This window comes from Phycodurus eques, chromosome 6 (genome assembly GCF_024500275.1).
Source record: "Phycodurus eques isolate BA_2022a chromosome 6, UOR_Pequ_1.1, whole genome shotgun sequence".
NCBI lineage: Eukaryota > Metazoa > Chordata > Actinopteri > Syngnathiformes > Syngnathidae > Phycodurus > Phycodurus eques.
Window position 1 is genome coordinate 27088646 of NC_084530.1, and position 21236 is coordinate 27109881.

General features: G+C 42.9%; 1 protein-coding gene across 4 annotated transcripts in view; it reads left to right on the forward strand.

The window, feature by feature from the left end:
- The window catches only part of myh10 (myosin, heavy chain 10, non-muscle), a 50085-nt gene extending 30773 nt beyond the window's left edge, over positions 1–19312 (forward strand). For 2 of the 4 annotated variants that reach the window (XM_061678591.1, XM_061678592.1), the window contains 33 exons: positions 273–391; positions 1400–1552; positions 1685–1858; positions 1953–2126; positions 3574–3688; positions 3859–3921; positions 5933–6126; positions 6264–6385; positions 6468–6537; positions 6618–6778; positions 7410–7518; positions 7608–7739; positions 7836–8042; positions 8125–8262; positions 8415–8538; positions 9871–10042; positions 10757–10969; positions 11069–11213; positions 11342–11548; positions 11629–11733; positions 12790–12942; positions 13026–13274; positions 13370–13582; positions 14688–14900; positions 14971–15132; positions 15201–15329; positions 15908–15996; positions 16067–16190; positions 17052–17141; positions 17241–17359; positions 17449–17557; positions 18462–18634; positions 18948–19312. In XM_061678591.1, coding sequence (XP_061534575.1) covers positions 273–391; positions 1400–1552; positions 1685–1858; positions 1953–2126; positions 3574–3688; positions 3859–3921; positions 5933–6126; positions 6264–6385; positions 6468–6537; positions 6618–6778; positions 7410–7518; positions 7608–7739; positions 7836–8042; positions 8125–8262; positions 8415–8538; positions 9871–10042; positions 10757–10969; positions 11069–11213; positions 11342–11548; positions 11629–11733; positions 12790–12942; positions 13026–13274; positions 13370–13582; positions 14688–14900; positions 14971–15132; positions 15201–15329; positions 15908–15996; positions 16067–16190; positions 17052–17141; positions 17241–17359; positions 17449–17557; positions 18462–18634; positions 18948–19089 — 4862 coding nt within the window. In that variant the 3' untranslated portion in view covers positions 19090–19312. The remainder of the gene's footprint in view (positions 1–272; positions 392–1399; positions 1553–1684; positions 1859–1952; positions 2127–3573; positions 3689–3858; positions 3922–5932; positions 6127–6263; positions 6386–6467; positions 6538–6617; positions 6779–7409; positions 7519–7607; positions 7740–7835; positions 8043–8124; positions 8263–8414; positions 8539–9870; positions 10043–10756; positions 10970–11068; positions 11214–11341; positions 11549–11628; positions 11734–12789; positions 12943–13025; positions 13275–13369; positions 13583–14687; positions 14901–14970; positions 15133–15200; positions 15330–15907; positions 15997–16066; positions 16191–17051; positions 17142–17240; positions 17360–17448; positions 17558–18461; positions 18635–18947) is intronic. The other 2 variants (XM_061678593.1, XM_061678594.1) reach the window with 1 other exon arrangement.
- Positions 19313–21236: the final 1924 nt, after the last annotated feature.

A 21236-nucleotide genomic window follows, 5' to 3' on the forward strand; every position in this document is an offset into this window, starting at 1 on the left:
GGATCCAGGACGAGGGAATGTTTTTCTAGGAGAGGCTAGCTGACAGCTTCTTTCAGCTTTCCATTAGCTCCAGACATTTCCATTATATTTTATACAAATGGTGAAATCTGTCATAAAATTTCAGTGAAAACTTGGATGAAAATAAATAACAGATTGAGGTCTTTGTTTTAATCTGTTTCGGAAATGTTTTATTGTATGTCAAAAGGTATTGTGGAAAAGCCATAATATTTTCTTCTTTTTTTCTCATTCCTGACTTTGATACCTTTCCTCAGCCGCTCAGAAGCTGTGTCACCTGTTGGGCATGAGTGTCATGGAGTTCACTAGAGCCATCCTCTCGCCAAGGATCAAAGTGGGACGAGACTATGTCCAGAAAGCCCAAACCAAAGAGCAGGTTGGTCTTCTGTAGACCTACTCTTATGCTGTTCTCTTTATTAAAGCACTGCTAAAATGTACCCAGCGACGTAGAGTGACAGGCAAAACAATTAAATGCTATTTCACTAAATGACAGAAGGTACATAATTAATCTCTGTATCCACATTTCGTGACATTTTTACGTGGTGCTGTTCATTGAGATTTTTTCCAATGAAAAATATGTGTCTTGGCTCATTAAAGGTCGGGAAGCACTGCTCTAATAGACGCTGTGCCTCAATTAGTCGTCAGGTGCGTTCTCCAGTCCACAAAAAAATGCCTCCCTTAAATGGATGCCTACTTTCTCCCATCAGGAAGACAGACCACCAGTATGTGTAATTACCTGAGATAGATAGTTAGCTGAAGTCACCGATAGTACTGTAGTGGTTTACTTGCCTGACTTTCCAATTCAAACTCAGAGACAGAAATGAAGTGAGTGCGGGTGGTTGTTTGCTAGGTGTTGTCCGCATTTTTCCTGATGTCTACTGAGATCCCCTGTGACCCGAAACAGGATAAGGATATAGGAAATGGATTGAATGATAGATTGTTAACTACTGAGCCCATTTCAACTACTAGAGGATTGCCAACCAAAACAGCAGCACCTACTGAGAGACAGAAACATGATGAACTAAAGTGGAGAAACATCGCATGCTGTAAATGCATTCCCTGTGTTCCATTAAAGATGTCTGTGATGTGGAAATGCCATCTTCAATGACAGTTAAGGTTTTGCAGGTGCTCACTCTGCAATGTCGTCGTGTGTGTCCGTGTTGATATTCCAGGTTGCAACCGGACTTGATAGTTATGTCCAGATTGCCTCAGTATTTGGCTTTTCGCTGTATTTCTCTGTAAAGGTCCTCTTAATTCTTATGATAAACTCCTTTGTCACTGGAGATAAACTGTAATACAGTATACTGATAATATTGTTGAATAAGTAAATCCCTATTTGTGGAAATATTATTGTACAGTCTCACCACTGTGGTCCTTGCTACAGGCTGACTTTGCTGTGGAGGCCCTGGCTAAAGCAACATATGAGCGTCTCTTCCGTTGGCTGGTCCATCGCATTAACAAAGCTCTAGACAGGACTAAAAGACAGGGTGCCTCCTTCATCGGTATCCTGGACATTGCTGGCTTTGAGATCTTCCAGGTTTGACTCTTGTCATTGTTGCGTTATGGATGTCTGGCTGGGACAACATCATTAAAGCCACTATCCCAAAAGTGTTTTGTTTAGTTAAAGTTCGGGTACGTGTTAATGGTTTCTCCCCGCTTCTTTTAACAGCTCAACTCTTTCGAGCAGCTGTGCATCAACTATACCAACGAGAAGCTGCAGCAGCTCTTCAACCACACCATGTTCATCCTTGAGCAGGAGGAGTACCAGAGGGAGGGCATCGAGTGGAGCTTCATCGATTTCGGTCTGGACCTGCAGCCCTGCATCGACCTCATTGAGAGGCCGGTCAGTTGTTAAATAGAATCATCATGATTCATGTTAGTTTTATAGTGCTAAAACTTTAATCTGAGCTCTTGAAGTTCTGTTGCTGTTCATCCAGGCAAACCCTCCAGGGTTGTTAGCTCTGCTAGATGAGGAGTGCTGGTTCCCCAAGGCCACAGACAAGACCTTTGTGGACAAGCTGATCCAAGAACAGGGAACACACACCAAGTTTCAGAAACCGCGCCAGCTCAAAGACAAAGCTGACTTCTGCATCATCCACTATGCTGGAAGGGTACGTTTGAAATGACTAAATACTTGTTTAAGACTAGACTTCTTTTAGTAATATCGTGTAAGACCCCAAGTATTTATTTTCCTCCGTAATCATCTACAAATGGAAAGATGGTTCTGGTCAGCCCGGCACGGTGGACAACTGGTTAGCACATTTCCCTCAGAGTTCTGGGATCCGGGGTTCAAATCCCGGCCTGGCCCGTGTCGAGTTTGCATGTTCTCCCCGTGCCCGGGTGGGTTCTCTCCGGGCACTCCGGTTTCCTCCCACATCCCAAAAACATGCGTGGTAGGTTGATTGAGGACTAAATTTCCCATAGGTGTGAATGTCAGTGCGAATGGTTGTTTGTTTCTATTTGCCCTGCGATTGGCTAGCGACCGGTTCAGGGTGTACCCCGCCTCTCGCCCGAAGATAGCTGGGATAGGCTCCGGCAGCCCGCGACCCTAGTGAGGATAAGAGGCAAAGAAAATGGATGGATGGTTCTGGTCAGAGCTGATCTGATGCAAGCTTCTCCTGTGGTAGAACTTTGGGTGGAATTATAGTGGGATTATGCAAGAAGAACACAGCATTCGTCACACAGAGCGAGACCTGCTGAGGAGGACATCTGCTTAGCATTAGAGGGACTGCATCTTACGCAACTATCATTGAAAACCGCAAAGATTTGCAATTTTGCGCAGTGGGTGGAAAGAATGCTGAAGTGCAGAGACACATTGCCAAATGTTCAATATTAGGTATGCACAAAATAAATGATCTGGTGTGAACTGAAGAGTTCACTCTGCATAATGGCCATCATAAATCTTTCCTGGCAAATCCAAAAATCTGCCTGTCTACTACTTGACTGTCTTATTCTAAAGATATCTGCGGGATTACTTTGAGCATGTCAGCAATGATTTTAAATAGCTTGTCTTTATTTTGTATATCACCTTTAGCAGAGACAATATCATAAAATGTTACATTCTTTATGGATTTGTCTGCCCATTTGAGGTGAAATGTAGTTGTTCATCCATCCATTTACCACGTAGCCACACTGGGTCAAGTGACTGAGGTTATTATTAATAACAGATGTGTCAATATACGTCTGCGTTGCATACCGTACATGTGCATGCGCCAGCATACCGTGCCGGTGAATTGAGCATGGTACTGAGCACTCACACTAGCCATCAGATTTTAGGTGTCAAGTGTTCACAAATACATTATGGATATCCTTGTGTAGGTGCACCCTTAACTAGGCATAGTGATGAACACAGTTTCCAAAAAATACATTATTCACTTATTCCATCCATCCATTTTTTTTACAGCGCTTTTCCCTATAAGTGCTGCAGGATAGCTGGAGCCTATCCCAGCTGACCTTGGGCGATAGGTGGGGTACACCCTGGATTAGTGGCCATGTATCTAAAACTTTCAGGACTTAACAATATGGAATGTTTTATTAAATATTCCATCACAAATTCAGGTGGACTACAAGGCAGATGAGTGGTTGATGAAGAACATGGACCCCCTCAATGACAACGTGGCCACGCTTCTGCATCAGTCCACTGACAAATTTGTGGCGGAGCTGTGGAAAGACGGTGAGTCATTTCTAGCTGTAACGATAGCAACAAATGCATCTATCTGAACAAGTCACCTTTTAAGTGCTTCACTTACACCAGCTACCAACAGCAGCGTCTGCCTCTCTGAGCTGATTTCTACAACTTCTTTAACATTCCTCCTCCCCTCTCTGTCTCTGTCTGTGTTATAGAGATTCAGACCATTCAAAGGGCTTCATTCTATGACAATGTCACTAGTCTGGATGAGCCAGCAGGTGAATAGTAGTGTCATAGCAGACCTGGGCCAAAATAATAGTTGCATTATGAAACCAACATACTCAAGTGAGAAACACAGCAGGTTGAAACGACAGCCTGTCAGTACATTTTAGCCCAGATCTGATGGATCTATGTGTCATGCTTCAGACAGTGTCGCCATTTGCTTCCAGGCTGCATGGCTCCTTGTCTTGGCCATATGCAGTAGCACTAAGCCCTGAGCTAGAGTAGAGTAGAGCTGCCTTTAGTTAAAGTGTGCTTTGTGCCCTCATATGGGTCTTGTGATTGTTATATTCCGAAGCAAGCTTTTAGGGTGTAGCGCAGTTGTTTGGAGTCCAACTAGCTTTTGTTTTGTTCCTGCTCCCGTAGTGTGATAGCAATGCATGAGGTAAATCAAGGCCTCGACTGGGGTAACATTTAATGACATCGATTTCCCGCCTTTTCTCTGGGGGCAGCCAATTGAAGCCAGAAGCCGTTTGTGGCATTTGTGTTGGCGCTGAGCTGAGACTTGGAGGGTTCACACAGCCGGCACACATTGCATTGCTGCAGTCTGCAACTCATTAAAGTTTTTTGACGAGAATTCACCCAATGTTAGGTCACAAGCGAGTTGATGTGTCACTTTGGGAAGCTTTATTACAATTTGTCTGCTCTGCTGAATTTATATAGACTCGACAGATGAAATTTGTTGTCATGTGATTGAGAAAAAAACACTACAAATTCCTCTGCTATGTTTTCTTGACTTTGGAGTGTTTTCTTTTTACATTTAAAGGAATGCTTCTAGGGCAGAGTGCTAATAGCTCACAATAACAAAAGACTATTGCATACCACTGTCTCTGTTCAAACTCCACATAGAATGGAACATTTTGAATCTTTCAAGTATTGACTGAATGATGACAGTCAAGCGCACTTCAAACTAGGGGTTACACAACATTTCTTTTAACTCGACACTAATGTGGTGAAAGTTGAGTCGATGTCTACTACTGTAGTTGCTGGTGACGTCATTGATATTTTTTTTCAGTACATTACTATAATTTAAAAAAAGACTTGGGACAGCCAAGTTAAGTTGGGACAATGGGGAAACATGTTCTCGTTCTGGGCCAACCACAGCAGCTTCATGGTGGGAATTTGGTGTTTCTCCAGCATACCCACAACCCTAATGAGGATAAGCAGAATAGAAAATTAATAAATTCTTGGAAATAATCATAGATCTCTTCATGTGCTGTGGAATAATTCCCCAGTTTCCTTTGATTTGCTAGTGTGGGCTAAAAAGTTGTTCAAAATCCTGCTTGAGCCTAGCTTTTTTCCATTTACAGGTTCTACCTGATTTTCCAAAGCTGCACATTCAGAAATAGAAGACAAGTTAAATCAATTAAGGTCATGGACTAATTTTTATTCAGCACACTCATCTGTTTTGCTGCAAGCAGCTCTGCCTCCTCCTCAAGCCAAAAACACGTGATTAGCAATCGGTCAACGTCACGCTCTGAACATCGACTAGTCTATACAGCTCCTACGTCACGCCATTCCTATTATGATGATATCAAAAATCTGTTATGTGACTACCAAGAGCCCTTGATGAATCCTTAACAGCTTAACACGGTGTATCACATTCAAATTAAAAAAGGAAAACAGATGATCAACCTCTTGTTAGCACTTACCAAGCGTCCAATCAGATTGCACTGTCACCCCCTATTCTGTTTTTGTATTTGCATGGTGTCTGGGGATTTCTGTATGATCTGATGTTATAGCCCTGAATCGATGTGCATTCATTGATACGCAATTGATGAATCAATTCATTACTGCACGCTTACAAAACCTACAAGTGAGAGTTAGTGATAGACTTAGGATGCCAGTTTGTGTGCCTGCTGCCGTCTTCCGGTCATGTGTAGTGTTCCTATCATCCGTCTGCATTGGTCCTTGTTGTAACTCCATACATCGCTACATCAGTCACCGTTGCTCCCTTCACTGTGTCAAGTCACACGGTTCTAACCAGTTCTCCCCATCTCCGCCCACCAGTGGATCGCATAGTGGGCCTGGACCAGGTGACAGGCATGAACGAGACAGCCTTTGGCGCCACCTACAAAACGAAGAAGGGCATGTTTCGGACTGTGGGTCAGCTCTACAAGGAGTCACTCACCAAGCTCATGGCCACGCTAAGGAACACCAACCCCAACTTTGTCCGCTGTATCATACCCAACCACGAAAAACGAGTAAATGCATATTTTAAATCTACAGTACTGGTAATAAGGAAACTCAAAGTATGTTAGCTGTATTTTGTGGAACATTTTGTAAGACGTGAAGTGGAGGTAGTTGTCATCATGTAGCTTGATTATGTTTCCTCTTCCAGGCAGGTAAACTGGAGCCTCACCTGGTTCTGGACCAGTTGAGGTGTAATGGTGTTCTCGAGGGGATCCGTATCTGCAGACAGGGCTTCCCCAACCGCATTGTCTTCCAAGAGTTTAGACAGAGGTGACATACAATGTTTATTTATTCTCCTGATTGCATAACACTTTCCTTTTTTGTTGACTTTTGTGTTGTATTTTGATGACAGATATGAGATCCTCACTCCCAATGCTATTCCCAAGGGCTTCATGGATGGGAAACAAGCTTGTGAGAGAATGGTAATGTGTGTTTGCTGGTTGTTATGGTTATTTATTTGATTGTGATGAGAAAGTAAAACCTTTCTGTGTTCCTTTTCCAGATTCAAGCCCTTGAGCTGGACCCCAACCTGTTTCGCATCGGCCAGAGTAAGATCTTCTTCAGAACCGGTGTTCTGGCTCACTTGGAGGAGGAGCGTGATCTGAAGATCACTGACATCATCATTTACTTCCAGTCTGTGTGTCGTGGATACTTGGCACGCAAGTGAGTAACATAAAGTCATCTCTCTATACTGTATGGGTTTTTATACAGTTTTACATTAAAGGTAAAGCTGATGTCACATCTTCTTAAATCACATTTTCAATTCCATTAATGTAATCACTATTAAAAATGAGCCACTAAGTGTGTGTGTGTGTGTGTGTGTATATATATATATATATATATATATATATATATATATATATAGAGAGAGAGAGAGAGAGAGAGAGAGAGAGAGAGAGAGAGAGAGAGAGAGAGAGAGGCCTTGTATGTTCTTTATTAAACTGCTTAGTGTATGGAGTAATAAAGGTTGCTATGAGATATAAATCATGCACATGTCCATTTTATCAGAAAAAAACTTTTTCTTTCTCTGTCAACAAAAATAATTTTCACTTTTATGTCTGTCAAACATGAAATCATGTTTATTGTTGTTGAATCTCATTCCATTTTACCTCCTATTGATCTGGATGAAACCTTACTCCCTCCTAAGCCTCTGTATCATAGCTCCTCAGTTATTGATTTTACAGGTGATTAATGGTAGAGGTCTGTGCTCTCTGAGTGCTCTCTAAGTGATTTTGAAAAATCATCCTCAGCAGGTACCAGTAAGATGCATGTTAACTTAATAATTCTCCCATAGGGCCTTTGCTAAGAAGCAGCAACAGCTAAGTGCCCTGAAGGTTCTCCAGAGGAATTGTGCTGCTTACCTGAAGCTGCGACACTGGCAGTGGTGGAGGCTCTTTACAAAGGTGAGAATAGCCACACCTGTATCTTCCAGTTACAGCACATATAGGAACACTAAATTTTACACCACACAACTTGTTTTGTCCCCTGTCAGGTGAAGCCTCTTCTGCAAGTAACAAGGCAGGAGGAGGAAATGCAAGCCAAAGATGAGGAGCTAGTCAAGGTGAAGGAGAGACAGCTGATGGTGGAGAATGATCTTGTGGAGATGGAAAGGAAACACCAACAGGTTGACATGTCGTCTGCTTTGAGCTAAATCTAAAATTGTACCAATAATTTTTTTTAACTAGCAGTAGCCTAAATTTAACAACTTTCCCCTGGGCAGCTCATGGAGGAGAAGACCATTCTAGCAGAGCAGCTCCAGGCAGAAACGGAGCTGTTTGCAGAGGCCGAAGAGATGAGAGCTCGTCTGGCCTCCAGGAAGCAAGAGCTCGAGGAGATACTCCATGACCTGGAGTCTCGGGTGGAGGAAGAGGAGGAAAGGAACCAGAGTCTGCAGAACGAGAAGAAGAAGATGCAGTCGCACATTCAGGTTTGTGCCTTGTGACGGATCAGCTTTGAAACGCTTCTCGCTGAATTGGTGCTGTTCTTTTGTTGTGTTGTCTTCCGCACAGGACCTGGAGGAGCAGCTCGATGAGGAGGAAGCCGCACGACAGAAGCTTCAGCTCGACAAAGTGACGGCTGAGGCAAAGATCAAGAAATTAGAAGAAGACATTGTGTTGCTCGAGGACCAAAACACCAAGTTTCACAAGGTGAGAGCTCCTGTAGAAAATATGTAAATCATGTAAACTAATATTTTTAATGGGCACATTATGGCAGCAGGTATGGAAAAGTAAAAGCTGACAGCAGCAAAACAAGTATGAACAGCCTAGTCTAGATAATGCTTTGTTTTTGTACCTCACAGGAGAAAAAGCTGCTGGAGGACCGGATCAATGAAGCGACCACCATGCTGACAGAGGAGGAGGAGAAAACAAAGAACCTTGGCAAGCTCAAAAACAAGCAGGAGATGATAATGGTGGATCTGGAGGGTGAGAGAGGCCACTCACACACACTATCAGCTTTCACTTAATTTCAGAATAGTCTGACATTTAGTAATAATATTTTTTGAAAGTTTTGAAAGTAAATATCGTAGATAGGAAACTCATGAGGAACTACAAGAGAGGCAAATAGTCATGTCCATTTATTTATATAGCACCAATTCACAACAGATGTTATCGCAAGGCACTTTACACATTGAGCAGGTCAAGAACCACACTCCACATACATTATCTATATATGTATGTAAGAAAACTGAACCCCTCATTAAGTTGGAGACACTGGCAAGGGAAAACTCCCTCTAAGTACGAAACCTCAAATAGAACCCAGGCTCTGTATGGCGGCCAGTTGTTTTGAGGTGGAGAGACAAAGTAGATGGACAGAAAACCTTGTATAATTGATGTTGTCAAGTTGTGGTTAGATCATGTAAAAAGTGTATATCTATTGTAATTTCTCGTGTATAATGGCATTTGTTTCCCCCAAAAAATTGTCAACAGTCAATAGTGCGCATTATACATAGGAATAGGGGCAAATGGAAAAAACTTTTAACATTTTATAAATTTATGCCGCCTTCTAGTGGCTTTCATTCCAAAATGCCACCGCCACCTAGAGGTTATGTGAAAGGTGTGCACGTTCATTCTAATATGCCACCGCCACCTAGTGGTTATAAAAAAAGGTGTAGCCTACGCTTTCATTCCAATATGACTGGGGTACGTATGACTGCATATATGTACAGTTGTGCTCATAAGTTTACATACCCTGGCAGAATTTGTGAAATAATTGTTTTTTTTATATATGTGACTGATGACTGAACAACAACCATCATTAATTTCTTCATGGTTATGTTTTGTTTAATGATAATGCTTTTCTGAAATGGTTGACTGTTTAATTTGAATCCCATTAAGATAAAATTGTGTTTCGCCTGGTTCTTCATATTTTCTTTAAATTATTGTACCCATCTTACAAATTCTGCCTGGGTAATCAAACATATGAGCACAACTGTGTGTTGTCTAATTTAATAAATAAAAGAAGGGCTGTGAATTTCAACTAAATTTGAAAAAGTATTACATGTTCAAATAAGGTGCTTAACTTCAGAATAATTATTTTTAAAAAACTAACAAAATACAGATATTTCATGTTTTGATCATTTGGGTAGAAGCAAAAGCATGCATTGTAAAATTGTATTATACATAGGGAGAAGGGTTTTCCTGAATTTTGATGTCAACTTTGGGGGTGCGTGTTATACATGGCTCGCATTATACACGAGAAATTACGGTAAACACATTCCATATATCTTATGATAAATACTGTTTGTGTTCTTGCAGAGCGTCTGAAGAAGGAAGAGAAAACACGTCAGGAACTGGAGAAAGCCAAACGCAAGCTGGACGCTGAGACGACAGATCTGCAGGACCAGATTGCTGAGCTCCAAGCGCAGATTGAAGAATTGAAGATCCAATTGGCCAAGAAGGAGGAGGAGTTCCAGGCATCATTGGCCAAGTATACTTACATTTAAGGATGCACACCAGCATCACACAAAACAAGAGATTTGGTTTTATATAGTGCTTGGCTGAATGTTGGGTTTTCTTTTCCTTTCTCAATGTTGTCATCAAATAAAATAAACAGCGCCCCTTTAAAACATTGCTGCATATAACCACACATTCCTAAAAATGTAAACACAGTATTTGTTTGTCTATTATACTACGAGTAGTAAAATTAACAGCTGCAGATAAAAATGAATCAGGTCAGACACGTGGCACCTCTTGCTGTTTAGTGGCTTTCCACTTTCCATGTTGTACTACTCTACTACCTAGAGTACCTGGAGAAAATCCGCACAAGCGCAGGGAGAACATGCAAACTCCACACATGGCTTGACTCAAACCCTGAACCTCAGGCATGTGAAGCAGATGTGCAAGCTAATATTTCAACATGTTTCCCCCTTATTTCAAGTCAGATTTCTCCAATTCAACCACAAAATATCAGTATTTCAAGCTAGAAGAAAATAATGTCGAGACCACCAATCAGTCTTCCTTTAAGACATTAACCAGCCAAAGTGAATGTTTATCCTTCTGCCTGCAGGATTAAGAACATAACAATATGTGATATTCATTGGTAAAATGTGAGGTGCAGTGAAAATGTTGCATAAATGTGAATGCTATTGATTATTCTATTGATCCAATTACATTTAATGTGCCCTTGCATTTCTCCTATCAGGAGTGACGAGGAGACGGCGCAAAAGAACAACGCCCTCAAGCAGATCCGGGAGCTGCAGGCCCAACTGGCTGAGCTCCAGGAGGATCTGGACTCCGAGAAGATGTGCCGAAGTAAAGCTGAAAAACTGAAGAGGGACCTCAGCGAGGAGCTCGAGGCGCTGAAGACGGAGCTGGAGGACACGCTAGACACCACTGCCACCCAGCAGGAACTCAGGTGCTCAATTTATGCTGCTGAACCGTACGAGGAAGAAAGCAACAATAACCCTGTCTGTCTTTGTAACGTACATTTTTTCCCCCTTTATTTTAACACAAGGACCAAGCGAGAGCAAGAAGTGGCTGAGCTCAAGAAAGCGATCGATGAGGAGAGCAAAAACCATGAGGCCCAGATCCAAGAAATGAGGCAGAGGCACGCCATTGCGCTGGAGGAACTGTCTGAACAACTGGATCAGGCTAAAAGAGTGAGTCTTCTGATAAGGCATCATCAACCTCAACATCAGTGGTCATGTAGAGAGGGACTATCAACAAACAAGACCCAACCTGTGTGGTCCTCAGTCAGAACATCACTCAAAAACTTGTTTTTGTGCAGTTTAAGTCCAATTTGGAAAAGAACAAGCAGTGTCTGGAAAACGATAACAAAGAGTTGGTCTGCGAGGTGAAGATTCTGCAGCAGACCAAGACGGAGTCCGAACATAAGAGGAAAAAACTGGAGTCCGTGATGCAGGAGTTCACGGCCAGAACTGCTGAGATGGAGCGAACCAAGGGGGAGATGGCTGACCGTTCCCACAAACTCCAGGTAGACTTGGCCAACAATGTTTTCATAGTGTACTGCGGCTGGATATATTTTTGTTGACGCTATTTCATGTCCTCCTCTAGATGGAGCTGGATAACGTGTCAGTCTTGCTGGAGGAGGCGGAGAAGAAGGGCATCAAACTGACAAAGGACGCCGACAACCTGGGAAGCCAGCTGCAGGATACACATGTATGAAATGCTGCAACATCAAACTGCAACTTTTCTGTCAAAACAAAACCAGAAGTCACTTGACATATGCGTAAGCTGCGACCCAGTTCAGGGTCGGCACCCCATTGCAGCTTACACAGGCGACACCTACGAAAGCTGTATTAACCCTTAACCCTTAAAGTTTGTATTACATGCTCCTCTCACACTTAGCCTCAAGTCCCAATTACTAGTGTGAAATATTTGAATACAAATTCTAACAAAGTTTAACAAATCTGGTATAAGATGTTCAAATAAGCCAAAAATGTATTACCATTTATTACTATTACTTGTATCACCACATTTAATTATCCTTAAAAATTAGAATGAGTCAACATTTAAGGTCTTCAAAATACCCCTCAGATATTTTTTCTAGGATTCAGCAAAATTGTAATTATCTTTTGCATTTTAGCATAACTGGGATACAGAAGGAGTGGAACAAACAATCATTCAATGATATTAAAAATATGATCACAAAATTTTGAATTTTGAATGTTGTGATATAATACTAAGCCCATATGTAGTGAAGTTATTCAATATGAACCAAGTAGCCTTAATATCATCAATTTGGCTACCTTAAACCTGCCGCTACTCAAAAAGAATTCTGGAATATGGGAGGCTGTGTAGGACAGTGTTAAAAAAAAATAGGAAAAGGAGGCCACATGTCGCTGGCATAGGTCAAATTAGTCAATAATTTGTAGAAATAATAGACCCACGTGGGACTGACCAATAATATCAATTTGCGAGAAAAAAAAAAAAATACAATCTGTGGATTGCATATATATGCCTTCAATTTTGGGACTGTCTTTGTTTATCCTTCAAATATGACACTTGAGTCAAGACACAGCAACATATACATTTTTAAAGTTAAATACAAGTTAATGGTCCATTTAAAGGCACCTAACGGAGATGGAAGCAATGTTACTAATAGACATAATATTATCAGATTTATAGGAACAGGAGCAAGATCTTTGCACGGTTGCAGTCACTAAATGTGATGTTGCGCTCATTACCATCAAGCATGTTTGTCTGGCTGTGCAGGAGTTACTTCAGGAGGAGACTCGCCAGAAGCTAAACCTGGGCAGCAAAGTGCGCCAGCTGGAGGAGGAGAAGAACACCTTGCTGGAGCAGCAGGAGGAAGAGGAGGAGGCTCGACGCAACTTGGAGAAACAGCTGCAGATGACCCAGACTCAGGTATGAGGTGGAGTTTGTGTCCTAAGTAGAACTTTTCCAGCATGTAATCATTGTGTATTCAGAATATTCCTCACTGCCTGTAGCTGATTGAGACTAAGAAGAAGCTGGAAGAGGATGTGGGAGCCATGGAGGGCCTGGAAGAAGTGAAGAGAAAACTCCAGAAAGACGTGGAGCTGACGAGCCAGCGTCTGGAGGAGAAGGCCATGGCCACGGACAAGATGGAGAAGACCAAAAACCGACTGCAGCAGGAGCTGGATGACCTGATGGTGGACCTGGACCACCAGAGGCAGATAGTCTCCAACCTGGAGAAGAAACAGAAGAAGTTTGACCAGGTTGTCACAATCGCCTAACCTGTGCCATGAAATATGCAATTCTTATATTACCAACCTTCGGAGCGTGACGGCCATGTCTGGCTTGTATGCGACAGATGCTGGCTGAAGAGAAGACCGTGTCGGCTCGGTACGCCGAGGAGCGTGACCGTGCGGAGGCCGAGGCTAGGGAGAAGGAGACCAAGGCCTTGTCCATGGCTAGAGCTCTGGAGGAGGCTCTGGAGGCCAAGGAGGAGCTGGAGAGGTTCAACAAGCAGCTCCGTTCAGAAATGGAGGACCTGATGAGCTCAAAGGATGACGTGGGAAAGAATGTAAGGGACCCCACCGATCCATTTGAATGGGATAGACGAGATAAGGACGTGCAGAAATTGCTTCAATGAGGTGCTTCAATTTAGTAAAAAGAATGAAATTGGTTTCATTTCAAATTCACAACAAAAAGTTATCTGTCTGAATATGTTCCATGCATCCATTTTCTGAGCCGCTTCTCCTCACTAGGGTCGCGGGCGTGCTGGAGCCTATCCCAGCTGTCATCGGGCAGGAGGCGGGGTATACCCTGAACTGGTTGCCAGCCAATCGCAGGGCACATACAAACAAACAAACAAACAACCATTCGCACTCACAGTCATACTTACGGGCAATTTAGAGTCTCCAATTAATGCATGTTTTTGGGATGTGGGAGGAAACCGGAGTGCCCGGAGAAAACCCGACGCAGGCACGGGGAGAACATGCAAACTCCACACAGGCGGGGCCGGGGATTGAACCAGGGTCCTCAGAACTGTGAGGCTGACACTCTAACCAGTCGGCCGCCGTGCCGCCGCTGAATATGTTGTTGTTCTTATTTGATGGCGTGGGCTGGGTAAAAAAGCTCAAAGGTGCACATAAAATAAAATAACTATTTCCATATATTTATTCTCCTTATGGATCCCTAAAAAGTTTTTATTCATTTTAAAAATATATTATCCTAAAAAGTGACACTTACTCATTAAATATGCTCTTCAAATTACAAAAAAATTCATTTGAACCAGCTGACAATAAAAATAATAACAGGCGATGTTTCATATTGTTGAATGGAAAGGAAATAGAATTAGGTAGTTTTCATGAATAAATGCTGCTACCCGAGGGCTGCAATCACTGTAAAAATGTTGATGTCATTTACTGAAAATTACTTTAATATTGTGCTATAATATTGAGCCCATATCTCCCACTCCTTGTGGTCGCATTTACAGAAAGAGAGGTCTTGAATTTAATAAAACCGGCTTTAAATTGTCATGAGTCTTAGATTTGGCTTCCTTAAAACTGCTTGTTTTAGGAAAGAGAGTTTGTCATATTTATATTTACCAGAGTAGCAGGCCACTGGAAAAAGATAAAAAATTGATCTTGTGCGTACGTGAAAAGTGTGGCTGCTGCTCTTCACAGGTCCACGAGCTGGAGAAATCCAAGCGTGCGCTGGAGCAACAGGTGGAGGAGATGCGGACTCAGCTGGAGGAGCTGGAGGACGAGCTGCAGGCCACCGAGGACGCCAAATTGCGCTTAGAGGTCAACATGCAGGCCATGAAGGCCCAGTTTGACAGAGACTTGCAGTCGAGGGACGAGCAGGGCGACGAGAAGAAGCGGGCGCTGGTCAAACAGGTTGGTCCTTATAACTCCACATTGGTCTTAAAACCAACATATGAGTTGAACAGTTACGTGTCGCGAGCAGGTGCGTGAAATGGAGGCCGAGTTGGAGGACGAGAGGAAGCAGAGGACGCTATCCGTGGCCTCCAAGAAGAAGCTGGAGATGGATCTGAATGAGCTGGGTGGGCAAATAGAAGCAGCCAATAAAGGCAGGGACGAGGCCATGAAACAACTAAAGAAACTACAGGTACACACAAGCACTTTTTTTTATCTGACCAGCTCTGTCTCAACACAGTGTTCCTCCACTTTTCACAGGCTCAGATGAAGGACTATCAGAGGGAGCTGGAGGAGGCGCGGGCCTCCAGGGACGAGATCTTCACGCAGTCCAAAGAAAACGAAAAGAAACTCAAGAGCCTCGAAGCTGAAATCTTGCAACTACAAGAGGTAAGCGAGCAAAATGTATATCTGACCACGTATACTGCCGGGCCAAAAGTGAGTTTGGCACTCGTTACCGTGACAACCGGGGATGGAGACCTTGGGTTATGACAAGAGCAGCTTCCAGAGTGTGTGTGTGGGGTTGGGGGCAAGCACCCGTAAAAACAAAAGCATTTTTACTTCTTTCCTTTTTTTTTTTTTTTTTTATACTTCTAGAGGTAGCGCTTCATACACTACACTGTGTGTATGTGGCACATGCTCAACAACAAATACATATAAAGCATTTTGAGAAATAAGCAGATAAAAAAAAAAATGTTTTCTTTAATTTATACACTTGGTGGGTGGGCAGTCATTTCAGAGACCCAACTATTTGTATATGAGCCATGTTCATTTTCCATGATACAGTATGTCCCCTTTAAAGAAAGTCAAACACTTTCCATCCTTGCAGCTTTATTATCGTACTTGTAGCAATTTCATATTTAACCGTCATACAAGTGTAAAAGGAAGGTGAGCACCCGATAGTAAACATTACTGGATTGTGTACTGGAAACACGGCTTAAACATGTGATGTGTTAAATGTGTCGTAGGACCACGCGGCGTCGGAGAGAGCCCGCCGGCACGCCGAACAGGAGCGAGACGAACTGGCAGACGAAATCTCCAACAGCACTTCCGGAAAGTCAGTGTCCACCGTGTCTTTTCCGACTGTTGACGATGACGAAGTTCGTTGACATCCGTGCTTTTGTCAGGTCCATGCTGCTGGAGGAAAAGAGGAGACTGGAGGCTCACATCGCCCAACTGGAGGAGGAGCTGGAGGAGGAGCAGGGCAACACGGAGCTGCTTAACGAGCGCTTCAGGAAGAGCACGCTGCAGGTACATACGCGTTTGTGCACGCAAGATTAAATACTATTCATACATTTTCACTTTATCATTAATTTAAGGCAGCAGGGTGAGCTAGTGGTTAGCACGCCTGTACGCTAAGACTAAAAAGCTACTTGTATCGTAAGACTAAAAACTAACATGACCACTAAAATGTGGCATGACATACTATATATATATCCATTCATCCATTTTCTATACCACTTAACCTTATCAGGGTCAGGGGTGTTCAGGCAAGAGGCGGAGTACACACCATCCAATAGCAGCGCACATATAGACAAACAACGATACACAATCGCATTCACATCTGCGGAAAATTGAGTCTTCACTTAAACTAGCATGCATGTTTTTGGAGTGTGGGAGAAAACCTGACACCCGCGGGGAAAAAAACACACACACAAGCACGGGGAGAACATGCAAGCCACACACAGGATGGCCGGACCCACGACCTTTGAACTGTAAGGCGGATGTGCCCTGCATGATGTATAGTTAAATGGCTTAATTCAAGAATAAATGATCCATTTTGTGCAGTATTATACACTCAGCCCACGTCACTTTTATAATTCATTAATTAGATTTTTTTATGTATGATATACAATATATTATCATTTTAATATATGCTGTTCATCACATTTTTTTAATAAGGCGCAGTTAAATGTTTAAAAAAAAAAAAAGAAAGTCCATATTCTTTGTTCAAAAGATGAGCTAAATGTGTTTTGCAAGGTTAGAAACAAGCTTCCGTTGACTTGAGTTAAAGCAGCTGGTGACTTAACGGCTATGCGACAATGGCGGTCTAGGGAGAGCAGTTGAGCGCTCCTCACATATGACCATGTTGAAACATGATGGTTTCTCCAGGTGGAGAGTCTAAACACGGAGCTGGCTGCGGAGCGCGGTGCCTCCCAAAAGAGTGAGAACGCTCGGCAACAGATGGAGCGTCAGAACAAGGTCCTGCAGACATCTCACAAACATTATACGTCAACCATGACATCAGATACCTTGACTGCAGTAAGGCTCACTTGAAAAAGTCCCATTCGTCCCACACAGGAGCTGAAGGCCAAGCTAGCAGAGCTGGAAGGCTCAGTCAAGTCCAAGTTCAAGGCCTCCATCACGGCGCTGGAAGCTAAAATCCTGCAGCTGGAGGAGCAGCTGGAGCAGGAAGCAAAGTAAGTGCTAATCTTCTCAAAACGCACCGGATAAAGTCAACCATCAAGTTCTTCTAACCTTTCACCTCTGTGTTGGTCGCCATTTCCAGAGAGAGAGCGGCGGCCAATAAGATCGTCCGACGCACAGAGAAAAAGCTGAAGGAGGTGATGATGCAGGTGGAGGATGAGCGGCGTCACGCCGACCAGTACAAGGAACAGGTGGGCCAATGCGCTGGTCTTGTTGCTGCTTTTTCTTGTCTTTTCCCTCTGAAACCAACTACTAGCATGTGTTATTCTTAGTTAGTCTTGTCATGTGGTATTACTGTAGTTTGTCTTTTCGCTCTCTCTGTTGCTTCTATGTAGTTTGAATGGGGACAAACAGAGAAGAGAAACAACAGGAAGCAACAACACAACAACCACAACACCTTGCTGATACGCAATTTGAGGAGGGGCAGCAATAAGAGAGACAAAAAACATAAGATATAAGACGGCAACACAAATATAGCAACCGCAAGATCTGCTAGGATTTAGTGTGACTGGGGATGATGCACAGAGTAATTGCAACAGTAGCAATACTAACAGACGCTAAGTATTATGTACAGTAGTTTGAGAGGGGACAGACAAAAATATCAAAATTAATCCCTGCTACTATGTAGTTTGAGGGCGGATAGACTTGAGACAAAAGACAAAAAAACTGTCTACCCCCTCCTAAATCATTTACAGCGGAACCTCTATTTAACAGAGTCGTCCGTTATAGCTGATTGTCCCTTATATTTTTTCATGGCCGAAATACAATCGTACAGTACAAAATGATGGTTGTATACTTTTTTTCGTGGCCTTAAACACAATACGGCATACAATTCTTAGAAATAGGAATATTAAATTGAGGTTCCACTGTACAGTATTAGCTGTTATTTTTACTGCTGCTTTTTGTTCTCTCCTCAAAATACATATTGTATTAACAGGTGCTAGTGTTACTATTTGTGTCTTATGCTATTGTGTTTTTCTCTGTCCCTACGAGAAAACACATACTGTATATTAGGTGTTGATGTCCTTTGCTGTTGCCATTTGTTCTCTCTCTCTTCTATTTCCCGTGACGGCGGCGGCGCACGTGTCCGTTCAGGTGGACAAGGGCAACTCGCGTATGAAGCAACTGAAGCGTCAGCTGGAGGAGGCCGAGGAGGAGGCCACCAAGGCCAACGCGTCGCGCAGGAAGATGCAGAGGGAGCTGGACGACGCCAGCGAAGCCAGCGAGGGCCTCAGCCGCGAGATAAGCAGCCTCAAGAGCAGACTCAGGTAACACCGCCCGCAACGCGTACACAATCGCACACTCGTCAAAACAGGAAAAAAGAAAATAAATGATTTTTTTTTAAAAACATTGAAAATGTTTTGAAAAAATCCGCAAATAGGTGAATCACAAGTATGCAGGGCTCCACTGTAATAATTAACTATATTTATAATTTCATATGTATCTGCGGCTAAAAAGAGAAGCACGGAGAAGCAATTATAACGGCCGTCAATTTTCTGCAGATTTTCACTATTCGCGGTCTGGCCCGTTCCCTATCCACTGTATACTGAAAGGATTTTGCTCGTTGTGTGTTGCGTTCAGGCGAGGCGGTCCCGTCAGCTTCTCGTCCTCCGGCCGCTCGGGCCACCACAACCTGAACGTGGACGCCGCCTCCGTGGACCGCTCCGACGACGATGCCGACAGCCGCACCGGCGACTTCAACGACATCGCCAATGCGGAGTGAACCAACACACTCACTCCAACCGGGACTGAAAACAACTGCAGCACATCTGTCCACCAATACCACACTACCAGCGGTACCTTGACTTACATGTGCCCCAACTAACTAGTTTTTCAGTTATCAGCAACTCAAGGTAATAAAAAAAAAAAAACATTATTTTTTTTTTTTGCCTTGAGTTGCTAGTCCTGTCGTGAATAGCAAAAATCTACACGTCATTGACCCCCCCCCCCCCCCCCCCCCCCCCACACAAAGGGGTGTGTAATTGCGTAAAGATGCCACAATATGCCAGCTAAGCACTTAAACCAGAGAATCATAAAGCATCAACACCGCCCATCTAACTTGCACGCAGTCATGAACCCATGTTACATACATGACGGAATTCAGTAGTTAAATTGTTCAATCCAAAAAAAATCACCTTCACAATAGCAGAAGTGAGCATAAGCGCCTAAAAAAAAAGAAAAAAATACACCAGCACAAACTGATGCGACATCACGCAAACAAATATGCGCACGAGCACTTTACACAAACAGAAGTAAGTCACTAAACTTACCTTTTGGCATTTGCACACAAAAGTAAATGTTAGGGAATAAAGGTAAATTGTAATGGCAACGTAGCTGCATCGTGAGAGAAGCAAAATATACAGTACCCAGAAAATAGGACATCTCATACACTGATGAAAAAACACTATCAACGGATAAAACCTAACAACAAGACCGTAAGTCCACCACATGACGCCAAAGTAATATGAATAGATGAGATTTTCAGCGAATAACGGAAGAAAAAGAAACAACCCTGCAAGTTTGCAGACACTGAAACATGAAGATGCAGGAGTTGAGTGTACTAGGAAATTGGGGAGTTAATTCCCAAGTTTGTGTTATCAAAAACATTTTTAAAAATCATGAAAACCTAAAATTATGCAGTGCAAGTACAGTTTTGTGCTTGTATTTTCCATTTTTCTGTGCAGGTATTTAGCCAAATTTCTTGACATTCTATTATATTATAACTGTACAATACTGTTCAGATTTTCTTCTTAAGAAAACAGATTCTAAAAAAATCTTGGTGGTTTTTTTGGAGGGGTGGGGGGGGCTAGAATGTATTAATGGCGTTTCCACTCATTTCACTGGGGAAAGATACAAGTGACTTGCATTCCTATCAAGGGACAAATGAAATTCTCAAGTCAAGGTACCGCTGTTTTTTTTGTTTTGTTTTTGTTTTTCTTTTTTTAAACTGTAACCCTAAGGCGAAGCGACACCTCCCTCCCTCCTTCCACAAGAGGCAAACGGACATTCTGCCTTTTCTTCCAGGGTTCTCGCGTGTGTCGCCCTGACAACGTGCTTTTGGGAGGCGTCCCGGACTCGCACTTTTATCATCATCGAGTACATCAACACTGCAAAAAGAGAATTGACCTTATTACGAGTGAAAACATCCTACTGTACTTATTTGAAGACAGTTTTGACTTCACAATTTTCAGCGAGACAAAAAGACAGTTTTTCAGTTTTAAGAATCTCATCGAGTCAATTCATACTCGTTCCATTGGCGGATTCTTTTTCTCTTATTTTATGAACATGCATCCATTTTCTGAGCCGCTTCTCCTCACAAGGGTCGCGGGCGTGCCGGGGCCTATCCCAGCTGTCATCGGGCAGGAGGCGGGGTACGCCCTGAACTGGTTGCCAGCCAATCGCAGGGCACATACAAACAAACAACCACTCGCACTCGCACTCACATTCACACCTACGGGCAATTTAAAGTCTCCAATTCATCATTCTTATTATAAGTGACATCATCCGCCAACGGAACTGGTGTGACTTGACTCGATAAGATTCTTAAAAGATCTTGTCTCTTAAAAGGTCTTTTTGTTCTGCTTCATTAAAATTTTACTTAAAAATGAGTGCAGTAAGATGTTTCCACTAGAAATAAGGTCAATTCACGAGGTAAGTTTTGCATTTTTGCAGTGAAAACAAAAAGCTGACTGACACACGTCGCACATCAGCGCGAAGGACGGAAAGCAAAGTAGATTACGCTACTGCGAAAAGACAACGGACATGTCAACATGTGGAGGATATGCCGACACAAAATGGAGGCAAGAACACGTCGCGCATTTTAAGGCTCCTTTTTCTCCTTTTTGCAACGTTGACGTCACACAGAAAAAG